General features: G+C 37.0%; 2 protein-coding genes across 2 annotated transcripts in view; both read left to right on the top strand.

The window, feature by feature from the left end:
• Positions 1–12,076, top strand: part of TBC1D15 (TBC1 domain family member 15) — a 29,087-nt gene extending 17,011 nt beyond the window's left edge. The window contains exons 11-17 of the mRNA XM_060777451.2: positions 1,825–1,941; positions 3,972–4,072; positions 4,328–4,427; positions 5,468–5,565; positions 7,805–7,921; positions 8,618–8,704; positions 10,636–12,076. Coding sequence (XP_060633434.1) covers positions 1,825–1,941; positions 3,972–4,072; positions 4,328–4,427; positions 5,468–5,565; positions 7,805–7,921; positions 8,618–8,704; positions 10,636–10,839 — 824 coding nt within the window. The 3' untranslated portion in view covers positions 10,840–12,076. The remainder of the gene's footprint in view (positions 1–1,824; positions 1,942–3,971; positions 4,073–4,327; positions 4,428–5,467; positions 5,566–7,804; positions 7,922–8,617; positions 8,705–10,635) is intronic.
• A 4,276-nt stretch (positions 12,077–16,352) lies between these two features.
• The window catches only part of TPH2 (tryptophan hydroxylase 2), a 96,761-nt gene continuing 87,885 nt past the window's right edge, over positions 16,353–25,228 (top strand). Inside the window, exon 1 of the mRNA XM_060777450.2 lies at positions 16,353–16,667. Coding sequence (XP_060633433.1) covers positions 16,563–16,667 — 105 coding nt within the window. The 5' untranslated portion in view covers positions 16,353–16,562. The remainder of the gene's footprint in view (positions 16,668–25,228) is intronic.

Here is a 25,228-nt window from a genome sequence, read left to right on the forward strand (position 1 = left end):
CAATGCATGTCTAGAATGTTGGAATAAATAGGCCTTTGATCTGATTCAACTGAGCTTTTCTTAAGGCTTCTCACACAGATGAATAGTAATATATACAAGGATGAAAGAGAAAGGTAGTGCAATATCTTCCCAGTTTACAATCTAGTCATTATAAACCATGTATAAAGCATGTTTATTTCAGTGTAGCTCCGTAAATGGTTGTTTTATTATATAATATTAGTTTAGATATCATTCACAGTGAATTCTGGATTTTTTAAAAAGTCATTATTTTAAAAATACAATCGTATTTTCATATAACAGTTGAGAAGTTATGGTCCCACCAGGCAGTATTCAGTTTCTGTTTGTGTGTTCTATCAACACAACACCCGTTGTAACCCATAGAGGCTGTACAGCAATTTGTTGTCCTTGTAGCAGGCATGATTTTGTTTTGCTGCTTCGTGAGATAGGTTGAGAGTACATTTGAATTGATTTATCATTAATTTAAGATTCTGCAATTTCCAATCATATGCTTTAAGTAGCTTGCTATAATGCAGACAATATGACAAACCACATTGCTCTGTGCTCCAGCTAGCAACTGTATTCTAACTAGCAGTGAGCTTTTAAACAGCTGTAGAAAATGTAAGAGCGAGATGTGAGACTAAAAAAGTAGAATCAAACGTGCAACTTTAGACACAATATGCATGTGCATATAAGGAAAGTACAAAACAAATTAGGCAGTGGGGATTTGTAATGAAAAAGGAACAGAAGAGGAGAAAGCATTTATCTGTTTCTTAGCTTGCTGCTTTTCTCCAAATCTACACTCCAGCTGCTTTTCTTCCCTCTGGTGTTGTAGTTTCAGAGTAGAGATGCAAACATATAGTCACACTCAAAAGAACTGGCTTGGGGTGGTCTTAGGGCATTGAAATAATACATCCTTCCTTTTGAAATTTAAAGTTGTCCCAACTCTAGAATGATTTCTTAGCAGTCTGGAACACAACAGACAATAAAACTAGTTTACCTGCAGCTTTTTTGTTGCATTTTATTGATCTTAATTAGAGGGCTTTGCAATTTTTATGTTGGTTGTTATTACTTTGTGGTGTTGTCTTTGCACTTTTTGTATGTTGAGTGTTTGTACCTTTGAGTGCTTTGTGAGCTGCCCTGAGTCTCTCCAGGAGATGCTGGTGGGGTATAAATTAAGTTTTATTATTATTATTATTATTATTATTATATTTTTCCAAAATATAAAAATGATCTATTCTAATCAGATGCTGCTAATTATAGTGTATGTTGGAGACCAAGCAGAGAAATTGAGCTTAGCAATAATTAAAGAAACATGAAAAGATGGAATTTCTCAATAATAATATCTCATGTTATAGCAAGTAATTAGAACTTGAATGAAATCCCTTTGATTTGGGCTTGATTGCATATGAGCTTTTTACCATTAAATGTAAAGTAGCACTATATATCAAGTACATTTGAATGATATTTTATATTTATCTGAAATACACTCCGGTATGTTTTAATTCAGTGAGAATGCTTTACATTTTAATCATGAGGCTTCTACAAAAAATGTGTAATATTTTAAAAGTGTTTGAAAATCTGCTTATAAGAAATCATCTTACTTTAGACAGGAAGAATTTTTCTTTTAAATACTCTTAAAAGCCTCTTTCATGCATTTTAAATGACATCTTCGGAATGCAGTTGTCTTCCTAGACACTTCAAAGCTCTGAACACAGTGTTGGAGAAACTGGAAACTTAAAGAGCATTCTGTATTTTTTAGATATAGGCTTAGCAGAAGCTGTTTGGAAAATGCAAAAAAAATATGTGTGCTGTTTCTTTCCTCAGAGAAAGATGTAAACAGAACAGATCGAACAAACAAGTTTTACGAAGGCCAGGGTAATCCTGGGTTGATCTTACTTCATGACATTTTGATGTCATATTGTATGTATGACTTTGACTTGGGTAAGTAGAACTCTCTGTATGTATGTAATGTCTAAGGTTTTATCTTGAAATGGCCTTCAGAGAAAGCTTGATGTATTTAGACTTAACATTCAATTCTAGTGTCACATTTTGATTCAGCTTATGTCTTTGTGTGAGTTCATATTTTGTGTGTTGACAGGATCAGGAAGGAATCTTACTTATGGTAACAGCTAGCATCACAAATTCCAGGATTTTTGGCATCCAATAGCAGTCTCTTTGTCTATCTATGCTCCTCTTTTCTTAATGTGGCTTATTCAAGATGGCAGGGTTTTATTAGGCAAGAAATACTCAAGAGATGCCAGTGCAGCTTTCTAAATTAGCAGCCTACAGAATCTGGTGTTCATTCATGGCACCCAACCAAATACTAACCAGGGCTGACCCTGCTAAGCTTCCAAGATCAGAATGGATCTGGTGCCATTAGAGCAGAGGTCCTCAAACCTTTTCAGCCCAGGGCTGGCTCACGGTTCCTCAAACGGTTGTGGGGCCGGACTATAGGTTGAAAAAAAATGAACAGACACGTATCTTATTTATAGTGCAAAAAACATGAAAGAACAATACAATATTTAAAATGAACAATTTTCACCAACATAAACTTACCAGTATTTCAATGGGAAGTGTGGGACTGCTTTTAACTGATAAGATAGTCAAATTAATTTGGATTGTTGCTATGTGCCTTCAAGTCTGAAATGACCTGGGGCATCTAGAGTGGGGCTCGGGTAAATGACCTTAGAGGACCCGTGGGCCTTAGTTTGTGGACCCCTGCTTTAGAAGCAAGCAAAGTTTATTGATAGTCCACTGACCGTATCAACATTAAAAACAAAAGCAGTAACGTACACAAATAGACAATAATCACTATCCTAAGATCCCATAATAGTGAACTAACATACATTCAAACTTGTTTTAGAACCTGCTTTAGAACATGTAGACAGTCATGGAAGTGGTTCCTGCGTTTTCTATAGTATTGACTCTAATCCAGTTCTACAGTTGGCTTTGGGCACACTTGAATTTGTCCCTATAAACATAAAATGGGATCGTATTTGCTCTGTATGAACTACATTACTTTTTGCTCTTTTACTTCATTTAGCAAATAGCCACCACATAATTTCGCATTAGTATTAGTCTCATATGTTTGTGATCTTACAAAAAGCTTGCCTTTCATGTCCTGTTAGTTGTGCTGATGCATATATTCAGAATTCTTTCAAAATAAAACAAAGCCAAGTACTAAAGTGAGTTTATTAAAAAAAAAAAACATACATTTTCCTCTGAAAATGTGAGGAAGATGTTTGATAATATGTAACCCACTTGTACATACTTTGACAGATCATGTTCAGATTTTGCAAAATAGCTTTCCGTTGATGAGGATAAATTTCTATGCTAAAGACTATTTCTTTTTTAAAAATGTAAAATTAAATGTCCAGCTTTTCCTGATCCTTGTACACAGCAGATATTGTAGTAGAAACATGTCAGACAGTCAGATAATATGATATGCTTGGGATAATCAGGACTAACAGGATTTTAAAAAAGCAGTTTAATGATGGGATGATAAATTAATCTCTGATTCAGTGTCAAACTCACTGTGGGAATTTTTTGTTTGAATAAGCTCATAATTGGTGATAATGTGGGATAGCAAGTGTTTCCCACATATTTAGGTCATGATTATTAATAAGAAACCTTTTTATTTTTGCAAGACCTTTAAGGTTATATTTTGCTATTGCATCTTCTAATAGTAATACTTGTAAAAGAGGTAATGGAATCAGTGAATTTAAATTAATTGTACATTGCAGTAATGTAAATTATCCTCTTCCTGGAATTTTGCTATCCCCTATTGCCTGATATTATAGAAGAACAATGGAAAATTTATATTGCTTGGATGCTTACTGGTACAAATACTGCTACATTGTTTACTCTTAAATACAAATTTTGGCACATAGAAAAGCAGAGACTAAATCATGCATTTAAAAAGCTTCCAAGTGACATTTACCATTGTCCTGTTACTCATTTTTTTATTTAAGGCTATGTTCAGGGGATGAGTGACTTGCTTTCACCTATCCTATATGTGATGGAGAATGAAGTGGATGCATTTTGGTGCTTTGCATTGTACATGGATCAAATGGTAAACATGTTCACCTTAAGTCTTAAATGTATTAATTTATTATTTTGTATTCTTTGCATATTTAAAGTTAAATTTTCTTAGCACTTTTTGGAATCTTTCTTTTATAGAGTTTTAGAAGGTGACTAAGCAGAGAATGTGTGCTTACACTTTTTGGTTTAATAACTGCAAGGTAGCCTTCATATAGAATATAACTATTGGACATCTGGTTTTCCATGTAGCCTTCATATCGAATATAACCATTGATTTTCCATGTAGCATCAGAATTTTGAAGAACAAATGCAAGGCATGAAGACACAGTTAATTCAACTGAGTACTTTACTTCGGTTGCTAGACAGTGGATTCTGCAGTTACTTGGGCAAGTATAAGATTGAATCACCCCATCCTACTCACATGAATATGTGCTCGACTGACCTGTAGGCCTTAATTAGTTTTCATTACATACTAATAGTGAATGTTCATGGAGCGTGACACTATATTAGCACCAATATACAGGGTTAGTCAAAATGCATAGGCCAATAAGCCATTCAATTGAATGGCTTATTGGCCTATGCATTTTGACTAACCCTGTATATCTGTATTTTTTCCCTATCTCCTGTTTGTGTACATGCCCCCTTCAAGTTGCCTGTTCTTATGAATTTCATAGGGTTTTCTTTGGCAATTAGTATTTTTTTCAGTGGTTCCCAGCCTGTGGTCTGTGGACCTCCAGCAGTCCACAAGAACTAAAATATTGTCTGCAATCTCATCATTACTACACCGTTGCAACTAGAGTGACTGGTCTCGTGAAACCCTCTTATAGTGCCGAGGCTCATTAAATATGGTTTTCTGTGGGCAAGCAGATGGCAACTACTGGACGGCATATGTTCTGTATCAGAAACCAGAGCTGATGTGGTCTATCCAATGCAGTTTTCTGAATCAGCACCCTAAATAACCAAACCGAATCTAAAGTTGACAAAAAAAATTGTAACCCTTTTGGTACTAATGTTTGAGAGTGGTCCCTGGTCATAGTGGTCCCTGGTCAAAAAAAGGTTGGGAACCACTGATTTATTTACTTATTTACCTCATTTATATCCTGCCCTTCTCACCATGAAGGGGACTCAGGGCTGCTTACAACAAGTATTCAGAGGTGGCTGTGCCAGTTCCTTCCTCTGAAATATAGTCTGCAGGGTCACCAGGGCCGATCCCGTTTAGCTTCCAAGGTCAGACAGGATCTCATGCTTTTAGAGTATTGAGGCCTAAGCTCCCCCCAAATCAATTACAGACGAAACTCACTTAATGATGTCAGTGTTTGGAATATTTTTGTTAAGTGGTTAAAATAAATTTGTTGTATAAACACTTCAGCCCTAGTTGATCCCTGACCAGCCTTGAGTGAAAAATGTATGTGTGCATTTTCCCCAGAATCTCAAGATTCGGGTTATCTTTATTTCTGCTTCCGGTGGCTTCTAATAAGGTTCAAAAGGGAATTTAATTTTCAAGATATTCTTCGTTTATGGGAGGTAAGAAAATAGTTCTCAATTTTTGATTCAATATCTAACTTTATTTTGACACATTCTTAACTTCTGGGAAAGTGATGGTGAATTAGATTAAACCAAACTAATGTTATGTCTACTGCTTGCATCAGTGTCACTTGGAATGACACTTTTACCATCTTCAAAATGCCAATAATTGTTAAGTCAAATGGCAAGGAGTGTTTACTTAGGGTCACATTATCCATGTTCATCCTCCTTTACCCAGGAGTTTTAGCTTCTAGAGTTGTTACACTGATTGTTCTTGCCACTCATTATTTGCAGCATGGTGATATCAACCCTGCAATCCAAACCCCATCAGCTGATGGCTTCGAGCATACTAGTTTATTTTAAATAATATGATCAGATTACTGTAGGGAGAGTTTGCATTTCCTTCTACTTTTCAATTCCTTGTAAAAGATGAAGGACATATACTTGTCCTAGATTTAAGTTTCTGTTCCCAGTTCATTCTGTTATAGTAGTCATTTCTTCTGTTACACTTTAAGTTGAGTGGATTTCAGCTCCTGGTTTCTGATGGTATTTACTTCCACTTATGGTTGCTGAGAACCCACAAAAGTGTCTGATACTCATTTTGTATGGCAATGAGGATGGTAAATACTTGGAGGACATAGCACTTCTATTTGCCTTGTCAGAGACTTCAGAAAAATCTGTAGCAAGAAATTAATTATAGATACAAAAACACAATACCTTGCTTATGAACGGTGTAGATAAGGATTTAATTAGAGCCACTAACACTAAACATTTATAACCTTTAATGAAATCTGTAATGAAAAGTTCACCAGCTTTTTTTCCACCTCATGTAATTAAATTTCCAGAAAAACGATCATTCTTTGGAGACTTTGGAAATTATAGATACTGTCAGTCTGAAGTTGTGAAAAGATGTGAAAGTTGGAACGACATGCCAGGCTGAAATTTATTTCCACTTATTTCTAATTTTGCAGAGTATAGTATTAACATGTAAACGAATACAGGCTTGACTGTCATAACATAGCCATTCCTTTAAAAAACCATTGGCTTTCCTTTTTTAGGAACAAGATAACAAACCAAATATTAAGTAGGAAGAGATCTACCATAATAAAATTATATGAAAAAAAAAACCTGATTCAATATGAAGGAAAAATACAGGTGTTGGAAAGATAGCTATTTCAAAGCTGTGCACTTCTATTTTAAGACCAAAACATGTGTAAATTTAGACATTTGTCTATGGAGACCACTTTCCTTTACTTTAATTTAAGGACCTATAGCAAAAGATTTTATTTTCCCAAGCCAGTTATTATCTAGTGCATTTTGCTGTGAGAAGAGACACTGAAAAGCAGGCACATGTATAATACGTAAACCAGAGAAGACGTTACTCTGATTTTTAGTGCTTTCCCCTCTTAATCGCATTGAGCAGGAATATGGAGCTGTCACCGTTCTGTAGTTTCTACTGGATAATTTTTTCATGGGATTGAGTCTTAATCTTTCAACTGTTGTCTTCTTCATGGGTTGCTTATGTGAAACAGGCATTATGTTAATACCAGAAAGTGTGGCCATGGTCTTGGTCTTGTCCCTGCCATTGAATATGCTGCCAAGTTCTTCATTCAGATAGTCACATGCTAGTGTGGTCATCTGAGTGCACTTTGGTGTGTTCTGTGCCGACGACCATAACAATAGATGTCAAGAGGTGGGGCAAGGGAAAATGCAGTGAGGCAGAATGAAGATGTTGCCATCCTTCCCTAATAACACTAAGAGGTCTCCTTCAGATAAGCAATCTATTGAGAGGACTCCTGATGGAAGTGATCAACATTTTGTTATGGTCTGTCATACATATGAAGCTCATTTGCTCTACTACTATGCTCAAGAAGCTTCTGATCTGCCAGATTGCTGCTACTGCTGCATTGCTGATTTACTTTTATAAATGCTTTTTTTCTTTTTGAAATTACCCAACAATCTTTCCTCTCAAGACTGCCTGGGGATGGGCATCAGCCCTAGAGCCACACTGGTGCTTAGCTTCAGGGAGGACATAATTTTAGATGTCTCTACATTTCTATTGCTGTTTCTGCTGTTACAAATTTCAAACATGTCTGAAATTTGAAGTAATCACTTTGCATTTGAGTATACTTTGATTAGGAAAGGTAAACTAGTGGAGGAAAGTAATAGCAAGAACCTCATGGAAAACTTGAAACCTGCCTATACATGTTCATCAATACAGCTTTTAATATTTTGCTAGGTGATGTGGACAGACTTGCCTTGTCAGAACTTCCATCTTCTAATCTGTTGTGCTATTTTGGAATCTGAAAAACAGCAAATAATGGAAAAACATTATGGCTTTAATGAAATACTGAAGGTATGTATTGCATGTTAATTTTTTTCCAGATTGCTCCCTTTCTTTTTGTCCTGCATTTGAAAATACTCCATTTCACACCCTTTTTAGAAGTAAGATGCTCACCCTCTTTGAATTAGCAGATACCAGTAATACAGTCATCTCTCTGCTTGAGAGAAACTGTATGACAAATCTGAATTCTCAGGCAGCTATGCAAGGTGAATGGTTTTGTGTTTATCACAGAGCAGCCAGAACTGTTTCACAAGCGTGTTGTGAAATAGGAAGTTGCTTGTGGGTCTAGATATTTAGCTCTTGGATCACACTTTGGATTGAGGAGGTAACTCACTTACCAGTAGCCTCCAGTTCATGCAAAGTGTTCAAGCAACATTTTGCTCGAAAATGTTGTTCTGATTCCAGATCAAGGACTGTGTTCCACTCTTGTCAGTTAAGCTCTGTAGCTTGCTGGTGGGGATAGGATATTATAGGAAATTCTGTGGAACCCACTGGTCTCGGGTTTTCCATATTCAGATAGCAGCTATAATTTACATATCAATCTTTAGCTGTGACCTAATAGCGCAAGTATATTAACCAAGGTAGCATAACCTTTAGTAGCAGGTGTCCTCCCAGGACTCCAGAATCGTATATCCCTGAAAGCAATGCAGTTGGCATAACATCCTCCCCTCTTTCCTGCACTTTGACATTCTTTTTATTCTGCATTAGCATATCAATGAACTGTCTATGAAAATGGATGTGGAAGATGTGCTTTGCAAAGCAGAAGCCATTTCTATGCAGATGATGAATTGCAAGGTAAAAAAGTAAAGCATATATTATGGTCTTTGCATGCAGGAATAACATGAATATTTTCAACTAATTGTATAATTATTGCACCTAATCCTTTAAAAGATACAGTGCTTAGTTATGGTAAAGATATGCCAGTTGTGAAGAAATGTTTAAATATGATTGGGATGCCTCGATGTGCTTCTCTGACAGCTGCCAATGTCATTTTGACATTTAATACTTTTTAAATACTTAGTAGCAGAAAGTTCAAGCAGCAGGGATTGGTTCCAGCTCTGCTAAATTTCTGTGCTTTAGGTGCAATATTCTGCATTGTGGAGATTTTCTGACTTACCCACACTTTTGGTTTTAAGGTCAGAACTAAAAGAGCTTCTTTAAGTAACTTTTAGGGCCAAGATATTTACTAAGAGCTTGAAGACTGCCATATCATAACACTTTGTTTGATCAGCTGGGGAAATGCAGTGTAATGGAATGCAGGGCATTTGGAGTATTGCATGCATTGTTTTGGAGCATAAAGTAGGCAACTAGACTTTGAATACTTTCCCCACTTAGGGCCCTATATGGTAACAAGGATAAGCCCAATATTTTGGAGGCACTGCAGATTTGATTTAATGTTTTAACTATTTATAATTATTGATTTTGATGTGTATTTTATTGTATTTTATGTGTAGGCATCAAATATGTGCCAGCTGGAAACCGCCCTAAGTCCCCCCCCCCCAGGGGGTTGAGAAGGGTGGGGTACAAATACCCTAAACAAACAAACAAACAAACAAACAAATAATATGATACACCCATATGTAGTGGGAATGTTAAAAAGCTTTTTGGGAAAACATAGTGAAAAAAATGGAAAAACTATTCAAACTATAACTTTAAGTGAATATAGATTTGATGCTAATGGGAGTATTAGGCAACAATAAGATTAACACAAAAGAACAAGAATAGTTTAAAATCATGAATTTAGCAGGACAGGCAGTGATAGCTTGGGGTAGGAAAGATGAAAAAAATGACTATGGAAAATTGGAACAATTACCTTTATGATCAGGTTCACTATGACACAGCATATTTAACTCGGGGCAATATGCAGGAGGGTAAAATAAGAGAAATTAAAGACAAATTAATGGTTTATATGGAATGAATAAACAGCGGTGAAGCCAATGTAAATATTGCACAGAAACTAATAACATTGTGCTAATTGATAAGGATAAAGATAGGTGCATGGTATAGGCAAACCTGGGAATTAAAAATGGCAAAATGCATGAGAGCATCTATCATGGTGCTATACCATATTTTCTTTATCTAGGAAATGTTATGCAGTTCTGTAGCAGTAGTAGGATTGTTGGTTGGTGTATTTTGCTGCTTGTCAGTTTTGGAGATGCACTTCCCTTTCCAATCCAGATGAAAATTGCATTGGCTTCAATCAATCAAGTGGCTTTTTGCATAACAGACATAAAGAGTTGACAGGAAGAGCACTGTTTGATAGTTGAAGAGATTTGCTCAGAAGGAGCAGGCTCTTCTTTGTTGGATCACTTTAAATTAACATTGATGACTTGGGATTGCTTTACCTTTTGGTTCATGCAATGCCAAGGGTTGAGCCAGATGATCTTTGATCATGTACCCTTGATCAAAATGTATTTCTTTTGGAAATCTTGTTAGATTATATGCAATACATGCCATAAACTAATGGAAGCATCAGAAATAGTCAAATTTAGCTAGATCCATAAAAAAAATATAAAGGGATGATAGAGTACCTTAATGTTTTCATTCATCTAACAGTTTTCAACCTTTTATAAACAACTTTTCTTGAAAACTACTTTTCCATTCAGAATTAACAAAAGATTTGTTTTGGCACAAAGTGTAGTTATTGGCAGTGCCTTCAGGATCAATGATCTTAACTTTTAAAGACAAACAAGAAAAAGCCATTATTGCTGTATTCTTTTCCATAGGAATTGCCTCAAGCAGTCTGTGAGGTTTTGGGATTAGAAGATAGTGCGGTAACAACGCCGGATTCGGATGCTGGGGAAGAGGAGGCTGCTGGTGTAATCGGTGACCCTGCATCAGCACATCCAAATAGCCACATGCCTGTTACAGTTGTCAGTGGGACAAATGAGCACATTGAACAAGTGACCCATACAGTGTCGACCAATTGATGATTGTTTGAGGGAATTTTTAAAGAGACACTTCACAGCTGGCTTTTTGTGTTTGTTTCTTTCTTTCAAGCACTTCAGGTGGATATTTAACATTTGGGGTTGATTTAAGCTTTAAAGATTTGGAAAGGAGATTGTGTACTGTAATACTCTTGCATCAAAGCTTTACAACATAAGCTAATTATTTTTGTAGTTTCTTCTACCAAAATAGCCTTTGGGTTTTTCAGTAACATTCCTAAATACTTTTGTAGCCAACCGTTTTTTTTTTTGTTTTGTTTTTTTGGTCTTCTCTTCATGGAATGGAAATCAGGTGAATGTGAATGGCTTGGAAATAAATGCATCTGTATTGCTGTTACTTTGAAAAATCTTGAGCCCTGATGGTTCTTGGATATCCTAAAAGTAGAAAAGCTCTCCCCACTGCTTCTTAAGTGAAAAGATGCTAACTTCATGAACAGTGCTTTGTAAATGAAAGGCTTGTGTTCTTTCTGAAATGTTTACAAAAACACTTTCCAAGTATTTGTGCTTGAATGTAGATTTGCAGTGAGGATTTTTGTTTGTGCAGTTCCCTGATACAGAATTTTGCATAATCCAGGAATGGTTGAACTGTACATTTTTGCATATTAACATCACTTATACATATGTATGTATAAACTAGATACATATTCATATTTGTCGGTATTAAAGGAAAAATCTATTTTTGACTAAACAAACTTGACTGTTTATTCAGGCAATTTTGACCAAATTTTAATACATAGCTCCAAACCTGGCTATTTTTGAAAATATTTTTTTTCTAAATGAAGATAAATATGTGTGAATTTATTCAGGTTCTTTGCCTGATTGAATTTTACAAAAGTAGTGTTTCTGATTAACTAATAATGTTTCACTTTGCTGAATAGTATAGAAATCGATACATATAAATCAACTTAAATTGCCTTTAAATTAGACTACTTGATCAACTTTAAAAAGAACTGGTAAAGTAAATGCAAAATAATCAGCTTGGGAGTCTTTCTCCATTTAGTTCGGAATAAACTGTTGAGGATAGAACTAGCACAGAAGAATCTTTTGATAGATTGTGCCTGTTGTCCTAAACCATGAATTACTTGCACATGAAAATATATACTTACACTATGGCATTATTAAACTTTTTATAGTTTATGTGGAATATTACATAACCAATTCAATGTATATGTTTCTATTTGAGAACCATTGTACATATTAAATAAAATGCAAAGTTTACGTATTTTTTGTAGTAAAGCGTACTTAGAAAAAAATCTAAGCCATTGGGGAGAATGTTACTAGAGTTTAGGGATACACACACACACATTGTGGCTATGCTGTGAAGCCACAGTTCTCTTGTACCTAAATGCTTCCATTGGGAGAAGATTGCAGTTCATAGGTGACTAAAATAATAGAGGAAAAAGGAGACGTTTCTTATAGTGAAATGAGCGCAACTGAAGCACTTAATGTTCCTGGATTTCAGATGAACCTGAACACAAAAACTGAGTGCTTCATGTGTTTAGTTGTTTTGCAAGTCTTATTTTTCACAGCAGGAGGCTAATCCATGTAATGGCAAAAAGGGGGAAAGAACTGTGGCCAAGGCAATGGCTGGAGGTGGCAGGAATAGAGAAAATAATATGTGAAATGACATTCAGCTGTTGTGATTATGCCCACTATCTCTAAAGGAATAATTTTCTCCTATACGCATTGGGCGGGAGGGGGGGGGGAGCAGTGTGACTAACAAGGAAATAGGTATGTGGGCTGGTAATGCCAGATGATAAAAGCAAGTGCTTACATTAATATGGGAGAACTGATGAAACCTCCAGTTATGAACACACAAATCAGAAGGTGAAATCTCTGCAGCTCTTGGCTTTAATATCACCAGTGCGCTTATCTTTGATCAGTTAATAACAAAGAAACCCATTCTGCAAATGGCAAGGTTTCAAGGCCCGGCATCCCTAGGCTTTCATTTCCTGCTTGCAGGAAATAATTTTTGAACTGCTTTGCCCTTTTGTTCTCCTGTAGAGGTTTGGCTTTTGCGCTGTGTTGCACATGGTCTTAGGATTTAATAATTTTTCTAGTCTGTTGGCTAAAAAATTGTGAGCAAGATTCCTAAATAAATTCTGTTTTAAGTTTGAAGGATGTGTTATTTATATTAAAGACATCATTAAATGAAGATAAGTTTTCATTACTACATTGTACCTGTGCTTTACTCTAGTGAACTACTAGGTGAGTCAACAGTTATGGTTTTAATAGCAATCGTGTTAAATTTTAGTTCTGATTTTGTTTATAAAGTTCCTTTGGAACTTGTGAAAATTACTTTCATGAGGCTTTGAACACAATTGCATGCAGATACTTCCTTAAGGTAACCAAAAGTTATTTCATAGTTGGGCTACCTGATATTTACTTGAGGGGGGTACCAATCCCTCCACTGTCGCAACAGTATTTCATACATTATTTGTTGTTAATTGCCATCCAGTAAACTTTGACTCGTGGCAAATGGAATGGGAAACCTGCAAGTCACTCTATCCTCAACAATTGATCAGGTCCTACAAGCTCAAGGCCATGATTTTCTTTATTGAGCCTGCCCTCCTGGAGTGTAGTCTTTTCTTTTTTCCTATTGATTTCTAACTTAGCAAGCATTATTGTCATGTGTTGTCAAAGGCTTTCATGGGCAGAATCACTGAGTTGCTGTGAGTTTTCTGGGCTGTATGGCCATGTTCCAAAAGCATTCTCTCCTGACATTTCACCCACATTTATGGCAGGAATCCTCAGAGGTTGTGAGGTTTGTTGGAAACTTGGCAAGTGAGGTTTATATATCTAGAAAGTCCAGGTTGTGAGAAAGAAGACAAGCAGACAGCAGTTCTTTCTCCCACCCTGGGCATTCCACAGATATATAAATCTCCCTTGCCTAGTTTCCAACAGACCCCACAACCTCTGAGGATGCCTGCCATAGATGTGGGTGAAATGTCAGGAGAGAATGCTTCTGGAACATGGCCAAACAGACCAAAAAATTTACAGCAACCCATTGATTCTGGCCATGGAAACCTTCGGCAATACATTATAAAAACGATTCAGTAAAGCTGAATACAAGTCCTTTTCAATCAGCTGCTGGATATTTGCTGCATTAACTTATGCATCCCAAAAAGGGGCAGTAGAGGCCTGAGAAACCCACTGGAGCTGGTTTTTGAGTTTGTTGCTGAGAGAGAATGTTTTGCATGGTCACAATAGTCCAGCACAATGCTGGATTTAGTCTGGGCTCAGTAAAGCAGTATTCAATGAATATAAAACAAACAGCAACTGCATCATCTTCTACTTTTTAAACCAAGCAATTCTAAATCCTGTCTAAACTCTTGATTTGGCAGCTAAAGGAATGCTTAAATAGTGCTCAAAGAGTTCATTGAAAAGCAGTGTAGTTGCAGCCACAAGGTGCTCTTTTGTAATCCAACCAACCTGTTCTCAGGATGAACTGGACCAGGACCCATGTTGCTTGTCTCATTGGTTGTGTAATAACATTTATTGAATGTGCCAAATTTCATAAAGATCTCAAAAAATCTTTCTAGGTGTTGTTTAGACCAAAAACGTGAAATGGAACCATTATACAATTCCTTATGCAATAATGTAGGGGTTGTCTTGCGTATTTTGATTGCACTAGTATCGTGAAGCATCTGTGTATAAAGGTATGTATTTATAAAGGATACACCACTTGTAGTTCATTCTTCACAGAGATCAGAGAGATGGTTTTGTACTACAAGTGTTAGTCAACTGTTATTGAGGTGGCAGTAAGAAGTAGAATTCATAAATATCTGGATTATCAAACTGTTCAGTGTAATTTGTTTCACACAATACATGCTTTTAAGACACTCTGCTTTATTAGATGATAGTGCTCTGAAATCTTTTGCAAGAAGCACAATAAAAACATTTAAATCCTTTAATATTTCTCTTTGAATGATAATGATACTCAAGAAAAAAGCAATGTGGTGTAACTTAAAAAGATACTATCAAATAGAGATATCGTTATTGTTAATATGTCTGACATCCTTTTGAAGCACATGTAAGGTGTATCTAAGTCTTCTTGGTTTTGATTTCGTACTTCAGTGTGGGAAGCTTGGATACTTCCAGCAGGAGAGATTGATCAAGGATTGGTTTGTTTGTTTGTTTATTTATGTATTTCTGCATTTATTCATTCTTTCAAGATGAGCCAGTGTCTGGCTTTTAAATGAAGATTGCTTTGCCAGAAAGTCCTACTTTCTTTCTTGAACTCTTGCTATAATCTCTCTTTTTAGTGCTAAGTAACACTTGAAATAGTAAACAGTAACAGTGTTGAATTCTATCATGTTCTGTGAGCTTTCATCACATAATGAGTTTTAATTATTTAAGGGTGCATCTAACCTGTAGAATTAATGCAGTTTGATCCCACTTTAACTGTTGTGGCTCTATGCCATGGAATCATGGGAAGTGGTTGTTTGCCTTTTCTGCCAAAGAGTACTGGTGCCTCATCAGATTACAACTTCCAGGATTCCACAGCATTAAGCCATAGCAGTTAAAGTGGTATTGAACTGCATCAATTCTACAGTGTAGATGCATTCTCAGTAAACAGACTGATTTTTAATTGGAAATGTATGAATATTTAGACCTGAACCCTGCTCCGTGCCCCCAATTCCATTGCTTTGTGAAACTAACATCTGGGCGTATCTGAAGAGGCCTCCTGGATGGCAGATAACACAAAATGAAAAGGGCAATCAGACTTCTCTTTAATGGGTTCCTCATTTTACATGAAATGTCATTTCCGGGAAAGCATTTATTCATCATAAAAGCATGTATATGGACTTCATTACATCTTATACAAATAATGGAATCGCAGTTTTTGCACAAATCGTGATGCATGAGATGTCATATGATAACTAGTATTTACATTTGAAATGGCTGATTCCATTAAGTAGTAAATGGCTTTCATTTGTCTATTAATGACAGGTGATTAACCTCAACATTTCCTCCCTTTTTTAAAGAGTCAGCTTTACGATTTAACTGTTCAAGGTATCATTCATAGCAAATACTTGACACATCAAGCTTTTGGTAACAGTGTGGATACAGCTCCAGTGATATTTGAATCCCAGTGACTGGACCCAATTTGTTTCTATAAGCATATAGGGGAAATATGAGATGGTTAAGGTAATATATAGCTATGGAGAAGGGGAGAATAAAATCAACAAATACAATAGAAATTGATCTCTTTATTCCTTTCATAAAACACTTTCTCCCTTGCCTTCAGAACCGAATGTTCACAGTGGTGTGTTCATTGTTTGTTAACAAAAGGACCAGAGAAGGAATTCTGCCCAGTTTGCTGTACTTCACTTACTGGCAAAGATTGATTGTAAAAATCAGGTAGCTTTATTTTTAAAGGCTGATCAACTTGTGATAAGTGTGCAATCAGTTTAAAAAGAAAAGCAAGTTACTAGGGATTGACGCCAAGAGCTTCAAGGCATTTGGAAGACAGCAAGACCTGTGTGTGTGTCAGTGTGGCACTATAACAATGCCAGCTCCCCCAGGGTTGCTCTAATCAGGCTTTCATCAGTTCTCTCCTAGGCATATAAAAACCTTCCCGGGGAGGAGGGGAAAGGCATTTGGATTGCTCCTTATTCAGCACCAGCATAAGGGATAGCTCTCCACCAAACGGCCCTGCCGCCTGATTCCCCCTGCGGTGGAGAGACACAATTACACAGGCCACAATGCAACCCGCAATGATGATGTTCTCCAGCAAATACTGGGCAAGACGAGGCCTTTCTCTGGACTCCGCTGTGCCCTTGGAGCATCCGCTACATGGCAACCTGACTGTAAGTATCTAGGGTTGGGTCAACTGAGAACAAAGACATTGTGTCTTAAGATTGTTTCCCACTTTTTGGAGTACATTTTTCAAAAAAAGGAAGTCTTTGTTGGGACAGGTTGGTGCAAGGGAAGAAAGAAAAAAATGTGATGGATTAACTTTATTTGTGGAACTTTTCTCCTCAAAGTACAAGTGTTTTGCACAGCTGGGATTTTATTTGGGGAGGAAGAAGCTGTCTCACAAGTATAGGGTGTCCCAAAAGTTGTCATGCTTAGGAAAAATGGGAAAATGTAGCTAAATGTACCTTTATTTACAAAATATTCATTACAAAATATTCTCTACCTGTTGGCCAACTCATTATACACACACAAACGTCTTCTCTCCCATATAAAATAGATAATATATAATATATACACACTAATATGGGTTTGTTATTTTTCTATATATGGAGACTTTTTGTCCTTATATTTTGACTGGACCCCTTCCTTTCAGTTCTGTACTGTGTCTCTGTATGGAATTCAACTCACATTTCTACACATGAGCTCACATTTTTCAGGCTTTACAGTATCTACTTCGTCATTTATTTATTTTTAAGTTGTATAATTTTTCCAGCATTTTTGGGCTGTGATCCTATAGACATGTTTCTAGAAATAATCTCGAAAGCAAAGAGTCTTGTGATATTTTGCCAAGTTTTATTTGGCCTACGTTTCCCTGGACTATATACAGTTTGGCAAGTGCAAGTAGGGGATAGTCTATACAAGCGTACAACAAATAAAACTGGCCATTATTTAGTTCTTTAAAGTTTTTAGGGTGACACCAAACCCTTAATAGTGTGTCCCCCCCCCCCCCCCCAGCGATAGCTGTATTCTGGAAAGGAATTGATGAGATTTTTTTTTATAAATATTCGGAGTAGTATCTTATTTTAAGAAATAGCAAATACAGAAACTTAAATATTGATGAAGAGGAATGAACTATCCTTATTGAGATGCACTGTGACAGTCAACATAAAAACTGGTGGATATGATATCAAATCAAAGTCGATTTCTCTAGTAAATAGATCTGTATGGGGAAATTACTTTAATGAATGTAATGTCTCTTTCTTTGACTATATGGTTAACAGGTGCTCACACTTTTCCGAAACTCGCCTTCATGCTTTTCAAATAATAATAATAATGATGATGATTAATATGTTTAGAGTGCAAAACTGTCTAGTAAAAATAAATATGACTGTAAATGTGGTTGACATAATGAAGTACAACAAGTTAAAACATCAGCTGGAATTCCATATATGACAGTGTTCACTGGAAGGAAATAAAATAATGTGCAGCTTAAGAAAGCTCGTATTAAGATATTATATTGATATGTTTTGTTGGCATATCAATCCTAGTAATTAATACACACACACACACACACACAGTGTCAATCAGTGCTATGGAATTTAGGGAGTTGTAGTTTTATAAGATCTTTACCATTCTCTGCCAAAAAGTATTGGTACCTTGCCAGACTACAGATCCCATGATTCAATAGTATTGAGCCATTGCAGTTTATTTGGTGTCAAACCACATTAATTCTACAGATGCACCCTAAGACCACTTCCACCTGGCTAGATATTTTTTCTGTATAGGTAAAGGTAAGGTTTCCCCTGACATTACGTCTAGTTGTGTCTGACTCTGGGGGTGGTGCTCATCTCCATTTCTAAGCCGAAGAGCCGGCGTTGTCCACAGACACCTCCACAATCACGTGGCTGGCATGACTGCATGGAGTGTCTTTTTTTCCTCGCAGAAGTGGTACCTATTCGTATTTGCATGTTTTAGAACTGCTAGGTTGGCAGAAGCTGGGGCTAACAGCGGGAGCTCATCCTGCTCCCTAGGTTTGAAATGCCAACTTGGTCAGCAAGCTCAGCCACTTAGTGATTTAACCTACTGCACCACCAGGGGTTCCTTTTTATGTATAGACCATCATATTTTATGCGGAAGCTCCCAGTTATTTAACATGACTACAGATGCACCTACCAAACCAATTTTAGTTTCTGACTTTTCTTCTTTTCTTCCTGTAGGAGAGATTATATTATATTCACAATAATTAGGAATGTCATTTTGGATTTTGATCAGGGAGGCTTGGGGTCAGCAAGATTCTCAGTACTCTAATGCCTCAAATTAAACTTTTGACAAATGACGTGCATCTGCAGCATTTCTGCTAGTTATAGTATGCCTCCTAATAAGGAGAGCAATATGTTCAACATAGCTCATTCTCTCACTCTTCTCTCTAACATTTTAAAGCATATTTTATTTTTATTCATCCCTTTGCCATGAATGACTGCCATCAATCTCAGCCCAAATAGCTATTCAAAAAGGCATTCACTTTACATGAATCAGAGACAAAGACACAAATACAGGTGCTTTGAACACAGATTCCATGGGCTGAAATCGATAGAGTGCCTTTCATCTCTGAACACTCTAGTTTTGTCGCTTTTAACCCTCCAACAACTACAATTTACAATGAAGTTTTAGAAATCAGAAACAAATGCAGTTTTTTATATAGAAATGTTTTACTCTCAGTTCTCATTTTCTCCCTTTCCTCTTTTGCAGTGGAAAATAGAACTGGGATATTAAGGAATTAAAATATTTTAGATTTTGACAGACCTTACATGGCCCAGAGAGCTTTGATTAGTGAAAATTTGAAAAGTACAATTAATCACAGAATCATAGTGTTGGAAGAGACCACATGGGCCATCTAGTCCAACCCCCTGCCATGCAGGCAAAGCACAATCAAAGCACCCCCGACAGATGGCCATCCAGCTTCTGTTTAAAAGTTCCCAAGGAAGGAGCTTCCATCTCACTCCAAGGCACAGAGTTCCGCTATTGAACAACTTTTCTTATGGTCATGGTGTTCGTCCTAATGTTCAATTGGAAACTCCTTCCCTGTAATTGGTTCCATTGAGTCCTAGTTTCCAAGGCAGCAGAAAACAAGCCTGCTTCCTCTTCCTTAGGACATCCTTTCACATATTTATAGATGGCCCTCATGTCTCCTCCCAACCTTCTCTTCTGCAGGCTAAACAGACCCAACCCATTATGATGCTCTTCATAGTGATTCATGGTCTCCAGACCTTTGATCATTTTAGTCACCCTCTGCTGAACACCTTACAGCTTGTCAATATCTCTTTTTAATTGGACACAGTATTCCAGGTAAAGAGGTCTCACCAAAGCAGAATAGAGAGGCACCATGACTTCCCTCGATCTGAACACTCTACCACTTTTGATGTAGCCCAAAATCCCATTGGCTTTTTGAGCTGCTGCATCAAACTCTTGGCTCACGTTCAACTTGTTGTCTACAAAGACTCTCAAGATCTTTCTCACATGAACTGTTGTTGAGCCAGTTGACACTGTATCTTTGCATTTCATTTTTCCTGCCTAAGTGTGGCATTCAGTTGCGGTCTTAAATGCTTGAAATGTGACACAGAGGAGAAAGTCTACAAACAACCATAATCTTGTAATGAATACACACTCATTAATTACTACAAAGGGAGGGAGGGAGAAAGAGAGTGAGGAAGTTTCTAGTACTTGATCTTCCTGGACAGAATGTACAGACTTATTAATGAAGGAAACATTATACTTCTTTATTTTCTCCTGAAGTTAAACAAATAATACAATTAAAACATACAATAACTAAACTCTGTATCCATTTTATATAAGGGGACCCATTTTACTACCCCATTGTATATAATGGGATGCAAGCATCCACAGATTTGGTATTTACAGGGCGATCCTGGAACCAAACTCCAGTGGATATAAAGCACTAGGAAGGTCTGATATGTTTACACAGGACTGTATTGATTAACTTATAACACAAATAAGGAGAAGCTTTTAAAGAAAAAAGAGAGGGCGCTATCAGATTGTATTTGTACTGATTTTTCCCGAGTGTAACTGTCAACAACTGTAGAATTATATATGCAAGTGTATTCAGTGCTTCTGGTGCTTTTGAGGATGACTCACATGCTGAATCAGGTTGGTGTTCATTCATAAAACAGCTGACAGCAGTGCAAAGTTCTTGCTGATTACTTCTAGGACTCCAAACGTATTTCTAGGACTCAGCAGGAGAGCAACAGCAGCTTTTGTACAAAATCAGCAATGGTGCCTTAAGAGTCTTCCTTGCTTCTCAAGTACAGAGTTTGGAAAAGTTCCTTTTTGGATGAGAGCTCTTAGAAACACAACATTCCCACTATCCATGCTGGCCGCTGCACTGTTGGAGCAACAGTTTTAGAAAAGTAACTTTTTAAGGCTTGTTCAGGAACAGATACTGATGCTTTTCTGGGAAATATTACCTGCCTTGCTTCGGAAAGGGGGGATGGAACTAGCAGATAAGGTGTTATGCTAGCATGATAGCACTTGTGTATTTTTCCTTTTGTTTTACAAAATAGCAACTCCAGGATCCCAAAGTAGTATCAGGGTACTTGAGAAAGAAATATGTTCCTCTGTGCTATTTCTACTTAGCTATTGCTACCCTAGGACCCCCTGGTGTCACAACGGGTTAAATGGCTGAGCTGCCGAACTTGCTGACTGAGTGGGGTGAGCTCCTGCTGTTAGGCTAAGCTTCTGCCAACCTAGCAGTTCAAAAACATGCAAATGTGAGTATACGTACCGCTTCTGCAGGAAGGTAACGGCACTCCATGCAGTCATGCTGGCCACATGACCTTGGAGGCTGCTCTTCGGCTTAGAAAGGGAGATGAGCTCCACCCTCCAGAGTTGGACACGACTAGATTTTGGCCTACAACTCCCAGAAATCCCAGACAGTTTACTAGCTGTTAGGATTTCTGGGAGTTGAAGGCCATAACATCTGGGGACCCACAGGTTGAGAACCACTGGAGAAGCCTAGCCATATGAGAACTGGTTTAGGGAATGGGGTATAGTTACCTTGAAGAAAAGAAGGTTGAGGAGGGACGTGATAGCCATGTTTAAATGTTTGAAAGGATGTCATATTGAGGAAGAGACAAACTTGTTTTCTGCTTCTCCAGAGATAAAGACACAAGAATTCATACTACAGGAAAACGGATTCCATCTAAATATTAGGAAAAATATCCTATTGGTGGAATATACTGCCTCAAAGAGTGATGGTATCTCCTTCTCTCAAGGTTTTTATACCGAGAATGGATTACCATCTATTGGAAATACTTCTGTGTTCCTTTGTGGAAGAAGGTTAGATTGGATGGCCCATGGTCTCTTCCAACTCTACGATTCTATTGAGTGAGCATATGCATCTTCCTTTATCTAGCTGCAATCTGTTTTTTTCAAAAAAAGAATTGTATATAAGAACATAAAAAGAGCCCTGCTGGATCAAATCAAAATCTATTTATCCTACATTTCATTCACACTTTGCCTATTAGACGACTGTCAGCAAGACATGATTACAAAAGCACGTTCCACCTTGCATTCCACTGTGATTGATTCACAGAGGCACCCAGCTTCTGTTGCTGAAGATGATATATAGCTATCCTGGTTAGAAGCCCTTGGTAGCTCTAATCTCCATTACTGTATCTAATCACCTTTTAAAGGCATTTGAATTGGCAGCAATCAAAGCATCTTGTAGTACGGAAGTAAGATGAAAAAATAGTTATTTTTATGTGACGTGACTCTCCTATCATTCAGCTTCAGTCAATGGTACTGGTTTGATTGCCTCACAGCTTTCAGACATTGTATATTTGCAATCTATTCATAAGATATGTGTGTCTATTCATAAGATAGGGGGGGGGGGGGGCTTGAACCAAACCCCAGCAGATGTATATGATTTTTTTAAAAACACAACATAGATTTCTGTTTAATTTTCTTGTTGTGTGTTGTTTAGTATTTGAGGGGGTGTTTTCATTTGCCAATGTGTTGCCCTCATTCTGTTCAGATTGCTTAGGAAATTTGTCAAGGTTGATATGGCCCTAAGAACTCTTTGATTAAGTATTTTATCTTATTTGCTTTCATTCTTTGATTATTCTTGTAATTTTCTAACAATTAGCAATTGTGAAGAGAAGCTTTCAGTATATTAAGGGTTTTCAAAATCTACTTCACATATTAGTTGTCTCATACAATTATGGGAATTCATTGACTTTAATAGAAATAGCCTACTGAGTGCCATCAAGCTAAATGATGTTGAGTACCCCGATCAACTTGCTCTGAAGAGTGCTAATTCAGGCATATTTTCTCTTCACAATGGAAGAGTAGCTACACTTTGAAATTTATATAGGCATGCAGCATGCCTCTTTCAGACAGAAAGAGCAATAAGAGCAGACGGAATAGCAATGATAATGAATGAGACTGTGAAGAATAAAGGTAAGTAAGGAAAAGAGAAGAATAAAAAATCAGTATCATTGCACAACAAAACACCCTTAAAAATGAGTGTACACAAGATAGTGAGCCTTGAGGAATGTCAAATCCTTAACAAAGCTTTCAAGGTTACCACTGAGTTTGAAAACAAAAGTGTATTTTAAAGGTATAATGTGTGTGTGTGTGTGGGGGGGGGGGAGCAATTGCCACACTGCTAGGTTTTGATGGCATAGTGCTCAATTTGGAAATAGGAAGGACTGCAAAAAATGAGGCAGGGGATTGCGGCCCGTAAGTTGCATGGTGTCTATTATGCAAGATTGTTCTTGAAAATGACATGGACATCTAAGTTGGTCTAAATCAGTGCTACTCAAAGTGGTGATTCCTGGAGCCATTGACTGGGTTCCTTATGAATCTTGTTTTGGGTTTTTTTTTTGCGGGAGGAGAGTTGTAGCAAATGGGGACAAATTTAGTGCTGGTGTGAAAAAGAGTAAAAGAGCAGAGCTGGATGGACTACACAAAAACAGGAAAATATATTATTGAATACTAAAGTTAGGATTGTCCATATTATCATATTTCCCATTTCTCTTTATGGTTATAAAAGCTGGACAGTGAAAGAAACCAATTAGATATCAACCCTACTCATTTGAAATGTGGTACTAGCAAAGAGTTTTACAGCTATCATGAACTACTAAGAAGACAAACAAATGGGTTCTAGAGCAAATCAAGCCTGAATTCTCCCTAGAAGCCAAGATGATTATTTTATTTATTTATTTATTTATTTATTTATTTATTTATTTATTTCTATCCTACTTTTCTCAACCCGACAAGGGACTCATGGTGGTTTACAAAAGAGGAAGACTGCATTCCTGATGGAGAGACACAATCGAGGAAGCCACAGCTCTAAGTGTGCAGGGCCTGAGGAAAGGGTGACTTGGAGGCCTCTAACCATAACCTGAATGGTGGTTAACAACAAAATCCTTGCATTAAAAAAAATGACAGTTCCCATATTAGCTAGCTTGGGAAGGGTTGGTCTAGATTACCATATCCAGAGTAATAGAGTATATCAGGTTCCAAGCTTCCATCACTTTTGCAAGAGCCGTGCTGGTTATCAGTTTATTTCCAGGTGAAGTTAAAGCAACTTGACTTGAGCCTGGGTCATGGTGGATACACTGACCATTCATTTGAGTTCTTCCACTATGAGATTGTAGGCTTTTCAGAAGGATGGCATAATTTTTGTATAATGTCTAGAAGTTAGACATTTCCTAGATATAAGTAATCACAAATAAAATTTGCACATTCCACTCACATACAAGATAAGACTAAAGTCTGCAGGTAATTGTTTCTATGATCGCATCATATAAATATCTGCCTCTGAATATTTTGGCCATTTTGTATGCCATTAAGATTTTCATGTTAGGTAGCTTTTGGATCCTTTTGTAGTTGTAAATGTCATCCTTCAGTCTCACTTATTTTCTGAATTAAACTGTAAACAACATCTGAAAGTGTTCCATTGTTTGCCTTTTCTATATAAATTGGTATACTGTATTCTAGCTACCTCTTACAGATTGGAAGAACAGAAAATGAATTTCGCTGTTCATCCATATGAATTAACAATTACTTCATTAAACTTTTAGACTTAATTGTGTTTTAATCAATAAATGTCCCAGTGAAGGGGCATTCAGTGTTGGTGGCTTTGTCAACAGTTTTGTATTATTGTGACACAGGTGATGCATTGATTTTTCCAACTGTTATGTGTCTATAGAGAATTTCACATTGAAGAGAGGTTGTTCCAAGACTTCACCCAGTATTATTTTTGTAGAAAGATGCTCCGGCAGGGTTAATCTGTGAGTGGATCACTAGAGTAAGTTCTGAAAGTAATGGTCAGAAAACTGCCCACAGGTTAATAGAATAGGCAGTTTTCTAACAAATGGACATTCTTCATGTATCTCTGCAAAGAATGTCTCTGGAATAGTTCAATATATAACCCTTTGCACATTCCATTTCTTTTTGCTTCTGTAAAAATATGCTATAAATACATACAATTCTGAGGCTTCTGAATGGATCTTTTACTTTTCTTGCTTTTGCTCCCAGTACCCTACAGCCAGAATAACAGTGGTCAAGCTGTCAGGGGATTCTGGAAATAACTTTTCTAAACTCTGATGTGGAGATGAAGATGAATAACAACCATCAACCTTCTAGTTTTCACTGTCCGTTATGGTGGGCAACCCTACCTTGTCTCTTTTTAGCCCTTCCCAAACTAGTG

The sequence above is a fragment of the Anolis sagrei genome, chromosome 5, assembly GCF_037176765.1.
Source record: "Anolis sagrei isolate rAnoSag1 chromosome 5, rAnoSag1.mat, whole genome shotgun sequence".
Lineage (NCBI taxonomy): Eukaryota > Metazoa > Chordata > Lepidosauria > Squamata > Dactyloidae > Anolis > Anolis sagrei.